Source organism: Gordionus sp. m RMFG-2023, chromosome 5 (assembly GCF_954871325.1).
Source record: "Gordionus sp. m RMFG-2023 chromosome 5, tfGorSpeb1-WG-v2, whole genome shotgun sequence".
NCBI classification, from domain to species: domain Eukaryota; kingdom Metazoa; phylum Nematomorpha; class Gordioida; order Chordodea; family Parachordodidae; genus Gordionus; species Gordionus sp. m RMFG-2023.
The window spans coordinates 28,215,724-28,223,878 of record NC_088779.1 but is presented as its reverse complement, the minus strand read 5'-3'; the positions used below and the strand labels follow the sequence as shown (position 1 = coordinate 28,223,878).

General features: G+C 32.3%; 1 protein-coding gene across 1 annotated transcript in view; it reads right to left on the bottom strand.

Moving 5' to 3' along the window:
* Nucleotides 1-1,073: 1,073 nt before the first annotated feature.
* LOC135929518 (rho-associated protein kinase 2-like) overlaps nt 1,074-8,155 on the bottom strand; it is a 33,926-nt gene continuing 26,844 nt past the window's right edge. The window contains exons 18-25 of the mRNA XM_065466133.1: nt 7,476-7,801; nt 6,588-6,696; nt 6,152-6,362; nt 4,729-4,995; nt 3,890-4,107; nt 2,845-3,238; nt 2,529-2,667; nt 1,074-2,098 (exon numbers count right to left, since the gene is read on the bottom strand). Coding sequence (XP_065322205.1) covers nt 1,729-2,098; nt 2,529-2,667; nt 2,845-3,238; nt 3,890-4,107; nt 4,729-4,995; nt 6,152-6,362; nt 6,588-6,696; nt 7,476-7,801 — 2,034 coding nt within the window. The 3' untranslated portion in view covers nt 1,074-1,728. The remainder of the gene's footprint in view (nt 2,099-2,528; nt 2,668-2,844; nt 3,239-3,889; nt 4,108-4,728; nt 4,996-6,151; nt 6,363-6,587; nt 6,697-7,475; nt 7,802-8,155) is intronic.

Sequence of the window (8,155 nt, the reverse complement as noted above, 5' to 3'; positions counted from 1 at the left end):
TGAAATAAATCCTAATGTTAAAAAAATTATCAATTAGGATATTACATGCATAATTTATACCTAGGGCATCGGCATGGTCTCCATAACGTTGTAAAAATGTTTATGGTATCAAAGTTTCTAAGACTGTGCCTTAGCTTATTTTATCTCAACTTCTTTTTTAGAATTCTAAATAGCTGTCTGAATAGAATGTTATTAATAATAATACACCGCATCTTTAGGTGCTATCATCACCTTATGAAAAAGGTATCCTTAGATAACAAAAATTAAAAAGCGCTAAGAAACGCAGCCTAAAAAAACATCAATTTTATTTTAATAAAGAAAATTAAGGGAAAACGTATAAATATTAGTTTAGATTTGGAGCATCTGTTTCGAATGTTATGCGTCCTGCAGATTGGGTCGGTAAATTTATTTTCAGGTGGATACAGGTCTGCAAATTCCTAAGCCTTCCTACTTTAAAAAAAAAGGAAGTCACTATATACTCTATGTTTTGATCACATATGTTTTTGCTCCTATACACTCAATCCAACAATCATCCCAAACAAACATGACTAACTCAAATTAAACAAGTAAATTGTGCACTACAAATTCTGATAGTTAGGGTATTTTTAAAGTTAGCGGCTATGTGTTATTCTTTCAACTATAAATGGTTTTTTGAATGCGTATTTTTAAATTTAAAAAACTACTTAATGTTTTCCAGCATGTTAAAAATATGTATCTTATGAATTGTAGAAAATTTTACCGTTACCTTTCGAGTCATTTATAATTTATTTGAAAAATCTAGGTAAAAACTACTATAAATTATATTAAGTTTCAAAAGTTCGTAAGGAAATTTTCTGAAATTCATAGGGCAGGTATGGAATAACATTTCCGATAGCGCTCAAAAAATGATTTAAAGTTGAAAAGGTAATATATGCCCAGAAAAAAAACATATTGCCGCTAACATATGCATATGTATATATAATATAATTTTTTAACCAAATCAATTTAAAAAATTTATAAAATATAGATTAAATATTTTAAAAAAAAATTGACATGTGTGACAATAAAATGAATATTTAATAATTTAGATATTTAATAAAAAAATTTACGTATTTATATAAAAATAAAAATTCCATTCTTTTTTGATCGTTTTTTCTACTTGTATCATTTTATTACAAGTGGATAAAAAAAAGAAGTAAAATATTCTGGAAAAAAAAATAATAATAAGAGAAATATTAATTTGTTAAGGGGTGATAAAAGTGAGGAAGTTGGTTTAGGTTATTACAGATTATTTCGATATCCCCAATAAAAATTAAAAAAATAATTTTAATGTAAATAATATCATTTGTTTAAGAATTACAAAAATTATTTGAATAAATTTTATAAATTACAGATCTTCCTTTGGCGATTAAAAAAAAACATATGATCGAAAAGCGAAAATTTTGGTCTGGACAAGCACGATAATATATTATATTAAAAATAAATAGGGAGAATTTATAATTTATTTTCTTTGTGTTCGGCGATTAATAGGAAGAAAAAAATAATTATTTTATCGAAGGACGGGAGGAGCGAAAAAATTATTTGATTGATTGACGTTTTTATTTAACAAAATTTTAGAATTATCTTAAAAAAAATGATGTTGTAAATAGAAATATGATGATTCGTTAATAGTGTCCTGACTGATTTTGCGTGTACAAACAAATCCCAGTTTACACAGTGCAAATCTTATGATAGAAGGATATACGAAATTTATTGTTTGAGATGTTTGGGAAGGGTGGAAGATTTGAGTTGCTGAGTGGGATCAGATAAATGGTGGTCGTGATTGGTGGTGGTCGAATGACTTCGGTTATCTTGGCCCACAACTTGGTCGGGAAGAGCCGGGAGTGGTCTCCCTACATTATTACCGTTGGGGTGTTGTTTATTGCTGGCAGAGGGGCCGTTAGCGTGAGAGCAAGAGGAAGGGAAATGAAAAAATTTGGTTTCCACGGCGTTCCCTTCCCCGTTTTCGGCACTTTTAAAGTGATTGGCTTCCACGGCGGCGTTAGAGGGTACGCGGTTTATAGAAGGCAGACCTTGGCCCGATAGGCTTATTCCGCTAAAAGAAGATTTGTTCGAGAGTCTTTTATTATACAGGTTAACATAATAACAAAAAAATGTATATATAAACGCAAATGGTATAAAAATTCCGGGTGTCAGGAGTTCTTAATCTGACGCAAACGCGGCTCCTTCATTGAACATATCAGGGGGTTAGAGACCTACCAGCAGGCCAATAAACCCGGCTTATCTAGTCTGCGAGCTATGAAACATCCCCAATAAAATATAGACTCTTCTGCCTTTTACCGTTTAATTTTAAACAATTTGCCGGCCCCCCTATATCACGATAATCACAAAGAAAATGTTTAATATCCCATTCTAAATATAAATCGTCTTATAAAACAACTCCTAAAAAGTTTTTATAAAATGAATAAACTACCCTCTTTTACAAACCATTTTCATAAAATGTAATTTCATTCTTTTAGATATTTACAAAAAAATAATCGAAGTATAACCTGGGATTAAAGGTAGGATTTCGGATAAGCATGGATCTTTTGCGAATCATTTTATATAAGTGGTTGATCCAAACCTTTTGTTTGTCCGAACTTTCCGCTATGAGAATAAGCTCTTTAGCCGAGTGATTGTTAAGGCTAACTTTTTTTTAAAGAGGTAGTGAGATATGAGTGTATTTAATTCATAAAAAGGATTCTTTCAAAGAGTTCCTAACATTCTCAACTATTATTAAATATTTCTAACACTTTAGACTTTCAGCAAACCACTTATTGCATCACCAAAGTTTAACCATTTTTTAAAATATTAAAATCGACAAACTTTTGCAAGGGGGGACAGTTTCCTCAAGCAAGGAATTTCCGCCTATCAAGTGTTCCTTGTGCACTTTGAGGTGACAGCTCTTGCACTCCAGGGCGGGAGGAGGTTTGAAGACATTCCATAAAGGTTTCAAGCAATGATCGCAAGTGCAGGGCATGTGGAAAAACACGGGTTGGAACTGATGCCCCTTGTGGAGCAAAAGGTCCCCACCACTATAAGTGGTGTTTCCTTGAGATGCGGAATCTATGGGATTGAATGAAGCGGTTAAGGATGGATTGCGTGTGGCAGGATGGGCAATTTCAGCCTCGGAAGCGTATAGGATTTGGAAAATGCGGGGAACTTCCTTGCTGTCGGCTCGCATCACGTCGGTCTGAGTGACCGAACGGACGTGGTAAACCTTTTTATTTTATAAAAGATATAAGAAAATTAATAAAAATAAAAAAAATATTTTATTTTAAAACAATTGTCAAATAAAATTGGCTCCATTAATAACAAAAGAAGGAGGTTTGAAAGCAAATTACATGTATTTATCTAATTGGGATCGGTCAATATTGTATTTAAACAATCAACCAAATATATTTTGGTAATTGGTATTGACGCAAAACCGCTTCTTAAAAACGGCTAACTCAATATTTCAGAGAAATAATGCCTAAACCTCGAGATTTCGCTAAATGTCCAAACCTTAGTGCCATCTATAAGCATAATCTTCAGGCTTGCCTAATATTTTTCTGGATAAAATACTGAGTTAGCCATCGTTAAAAATCGACTCAAGTGGAGCGATTTTGAGCTGTAGAACCAATACCAATATTTAATTTTATATTGGTGTTGGTCCCACCTTACGTGGTTCTAGGTGAAAAGATGAGGCGTCAGCTGGAAAGATGATTCATTATCCGAGTCTAAAAGATGTTTGGCGCTTCGCGGAAATGATTTAAAAGAAAGTTGCCCAATGAGGGCTAAAAAAAATTACGAAAAAATAAATCTCTCTCCCTAGAAATATCGAGCGTGACTCGTATTCAGAAAGTGGGTAGGACTCAAAATGAAAAACTACTTTGTTAAGATTTAGCACAAAGAGGGGTCTGGCATCGCGTTGGATCTCCTCGCTGCTCCTGTGTTCGTAGAAGAATAGTTTTCCTTCGTTAGCAACAACGTATCGCATGAGCCAGTATCCCTGTTTCCTAACGTTTTTGTGTTTATTGGGCATGCCTAACCAGCCTTCCAGCCATTCGTCGTCTGTAGTGGATATAATATTTTCGCTAACAATCGGTTCTGAAGCATTTATGCAATTTAAAAATAAAAAAGATCAACGAATTTATTCAATCAATTACAACCCTCCCCTCTACCCCATTTTCGATGAAATGTTCGAGACACATTAAATAACAGAGGTGCATGGCTGACAGCGTTTTTTTTAAAACAATTTTGATTTATTTCGCGTTCCCATCTTTCCTTATTGGTTGGGATGACTGATAATAAGTTTTGATACGATATAATTTATTTATTTTAGCCGCAAAAATTATTTTGTTTTTAAAGTCAATTAAATTATTCAAAATCATTAGGTGTATAAAAATAAACCACGTGTGAATGTATCTATTTAATTTTATTTTTTAAAAAAATCATTAATTTATTTCAAATTTTTGATAAAACATAAAGCAATACAAAAAAAATTAATTAAACAAATTAGGCAACTGGGAATCATAAATTATATAAATCTTTGGGCTAAGCTGGATTTTCATTTTATTTAAACTTTGAATCAACATGCGCTTAATAAAAAAAATAAAAATTGTATGGCACCAATAGTTCGCCTCGGGATGGCCATAAAAAGGAGTGCATCTTTATTATAATATTATAACGCTAAGCAAATTCGTTGAATCGAAAACATAATTAATTTACCCCTGGAACCTGCAACGCCATTAACAATCTGCATATTACCGCCATCTATTTCGGTGCTACGCCCGTTAAAACTACCGTTCGAACTTCCGGTTCCGCTACCCGAACTGGAATTAGTGACGCCTCCTCCATTATTGGTAACAGGGACACTAGATATGGTGTGATCTATGTAGTTGGATACTATAGAACTACGATTCATAATATTTATGGTAGTGTTGTGATTGAGATGATGAGAGTTTGGGGTATAACTCTTGGGGGTTAATCTGCTGGCTACGTGTATAAACAAAACAAAAATGGTCAGATTTTTTAAAAAATTAAATCATTCATTTCGTGTTTGCTACCATATATTTAAAGGGTGTAAAACTTATTTTTCTATAAACTCTAATCTCCGCCTCTTAGTGGATAGACTTATGATGCACTAAAACGAAAATAGCAAATAGTATATTAAAATAATAAGAAAGATGGGGGGGGGGAGGTAATTTCGATCGGTTGGTATATAATAGTCATTGATGAACATTGGCCTCTGTAATTATCGCAAATAACTGGCTTATTTATTAGTGAGCAATCGATTTTTTTAAGATATAGTCCAGGGCTGAGAACATGAACCCTCTTTTTTAAATTTAGGGTTCAGTGTTCAAGAATTGTCTTTTTTATTAAAATCATTTTGCGTGGAATCATATTTTATTTTTATCGCCACATTTTGTAAATGTTTTTTATCAGTTATATATTTTAAGAAAATCTATCGTTTTTTTTTGAAGTATTTTTTTCAAATACATTTTTTTATTTAACAAAAAAGTATAATTAAATTTAAGCTGTAATTGTAACTACACAAAAGTAGGTTAAATCTAAAAAATAAATTAGAAATATAGCATAGGAGAAGAAAATAAGGAAGAAGAGTACCCCAAGTTTATAAAACCTCATTGTAAAGAAAACTGTCGTTGAAATTTATTTAGTTAGCTTTAAGGGTAGCTATGGCCAGCCCATGTTTTAAGAAGAAGCCAACTCTATGATGGACAGTAAGCTTCCAGATGTGAGGTCCCTAGATATTTGAGAAACGATGGATAAGGCAAGTTTACTGAAGGAAGTTAAGAAAGGTAGTGGATATAATCGAAATGAAAAGGAGGAAGGAATAGAACAAAATAACAAGGTAAAATAGTTTTATTAAATGCAAGTTGCAAATGCACTATTAAAGTTAAGCATAAAAATAAGTTTGGAAAATATCATAATAATTCGCTTATATAAAATTTAAAAAAATGGGATTTTAATAAATTTCTATAAGTCTTTATGCCCTGATATGACGGGGAGAAAAACTATTGTAGTTAAAGTTGGTAATTAAATTGAGCAATCTACCAGATACTGAAAACTCAAAATGACGAATAACAGGAGAGGCTAAATGTGGGGAGGGGGGGGGCGAAGGTTATCTAACCCAATTTATCATTGTTGGAGGCGGACAGGTTGATATTGCTGCTGTTCTTGATTGACAGCACGTGTTTTCTGAGGGCCTCTATTTCGGCGTCCTTAGAATCGAGTTCCAGCTGAAATTTGAGTCGAGAAGAGCTTTCCTCGTAGAGGTTAGCTTGGCACTCGGAAAGGTCCTTGCTATACTTTTCAACCATCTTGTTGTACTTTGATTTTTCCTAGTGTAATGATAAACGAAAATACCGAAATCGTAATGAGATAAATCTATACAAAAATTAGAGTATCATTATTGATAAGATGTGTGGATAAATTATAAATCAAATAAATCTTGGGCATGTAGTCTAAATCAAAAATTTAAGCAAAAAAAAATGATACAATGAAATCCCTTTAAAAGTAATATACTCCAATAACTTACAAGGAAGAGAAATAGAAAATAAACGAACCTGCGTTAAATCCTGTTGCAACTTCCGACATTCCTTATCCTTCTTCCGCAGATCTTCCATGGCTAAGGCAGCCTTTTTGTTGTTATTGTTGCTACTATTACTATTGACCCTATTAATGACGAAAAGCAAGATTAAAATTTTATTTTAAGACAAGGATATTTATATATTTTGGTAGCCCTATTAATATGGAATGGCAATCATTAGTCGTTAAAATAATATAATTAAAAATATGTCTTAATAATTATAATTTAAAAAAAATGGCATACTAGGATATAGCATAGCCATAAATAATTATAATTTTAGTTATGAGAAGTCCTCGTAAAACTTAAATTTTAAAATTGTTTATAATTGGATGCAAATTATTTTTGTTGGCTGACATCAATAAACATAATATCTAAAAGGTTGTCTTTGCTTACATATATAAAGCGCATCAAGGTTTCCAACTTAATTTCATCAAATGAATGAATATGAAGTTCCTATACACTTACAACTTATCCTACATTCACAGTTAGCTCGAATTTGAGGCGAAGCATATAAAAATACACAAAATAAAAGCATACTTTGTATACATAACTGTGAATTCAAGTCACACTAACTGTGGTCACACTAACTGTGAATGAGGAGTTTGCAGTGGAGAATACAAAAATACCTTAATTTGGTATAATTTGTAGTGAATGAGGAGTTTGCAGTGGAGAATACAAAAATACCTAAATTTGGTATAATTTGCAGCGAATTCATGCTTAACTACGATGAGGTCACACGGATTCAATAACCCATATGTCATAATTACAAAGCAAAAAAACAGTCGTAAATAACTTATTATTAAACATTTATTAAAGGTTGTTCAAATATGGTAATTTAGGTGAAATTTTTTATGTGAAGCCTTACAGTTTTTTCTTGATATCTTTGCGATTCATGACCTCGTGGAGCTTGTTGACGGCCTGCATCTTGAGCAGCTTTTCCTGCCTCAGCTGTTTTCCAATCTGTTCGAGAAGATCCCTGGGTGTAGCAGAGGGGTGGGGCACACACCCACCAGTTATTTCTTTCACGAGGGCCATAAGCTTGGCTTGTATTTCATTCTTGTCTTTGGAGAGCAAAACGAGCTGAGAATTTTCGGCGTTTTCTCGTTCGGTTGTATGTGGTGATTGAGATGATGGCGGGATTTCCGACCCGTTGGTAGCGTCGGTAGACACTCGAGACAAAGGGGAACCGAGCTTTTTTTTAGTACAAAATGATAAATGCCGTTTTTATTAAAGATTAGTGGTAGGCTTATTATCAATACACTTCGTGAAATGGGTAATTGTTGTATTTAGAAACTTAATTAATATAATAAATATATTTTACATCAAAAAAATAATAAGAAAGTTATATTGATAATATTAAATTAAATATTTTTCATTACTTATTTTTTATTATCTCTAAAATAAGATTTACGCATTAGATAATATCTAGACTCATTTTTTTAAAGCAATCATAAATTGCTTTTAGATGTTGAGTAGTAGATTAGATCTCTCCAATCTATTTCCTTTAAAATAGGAAATGTTTTTAAAGGAATGTTAGCAACCGAT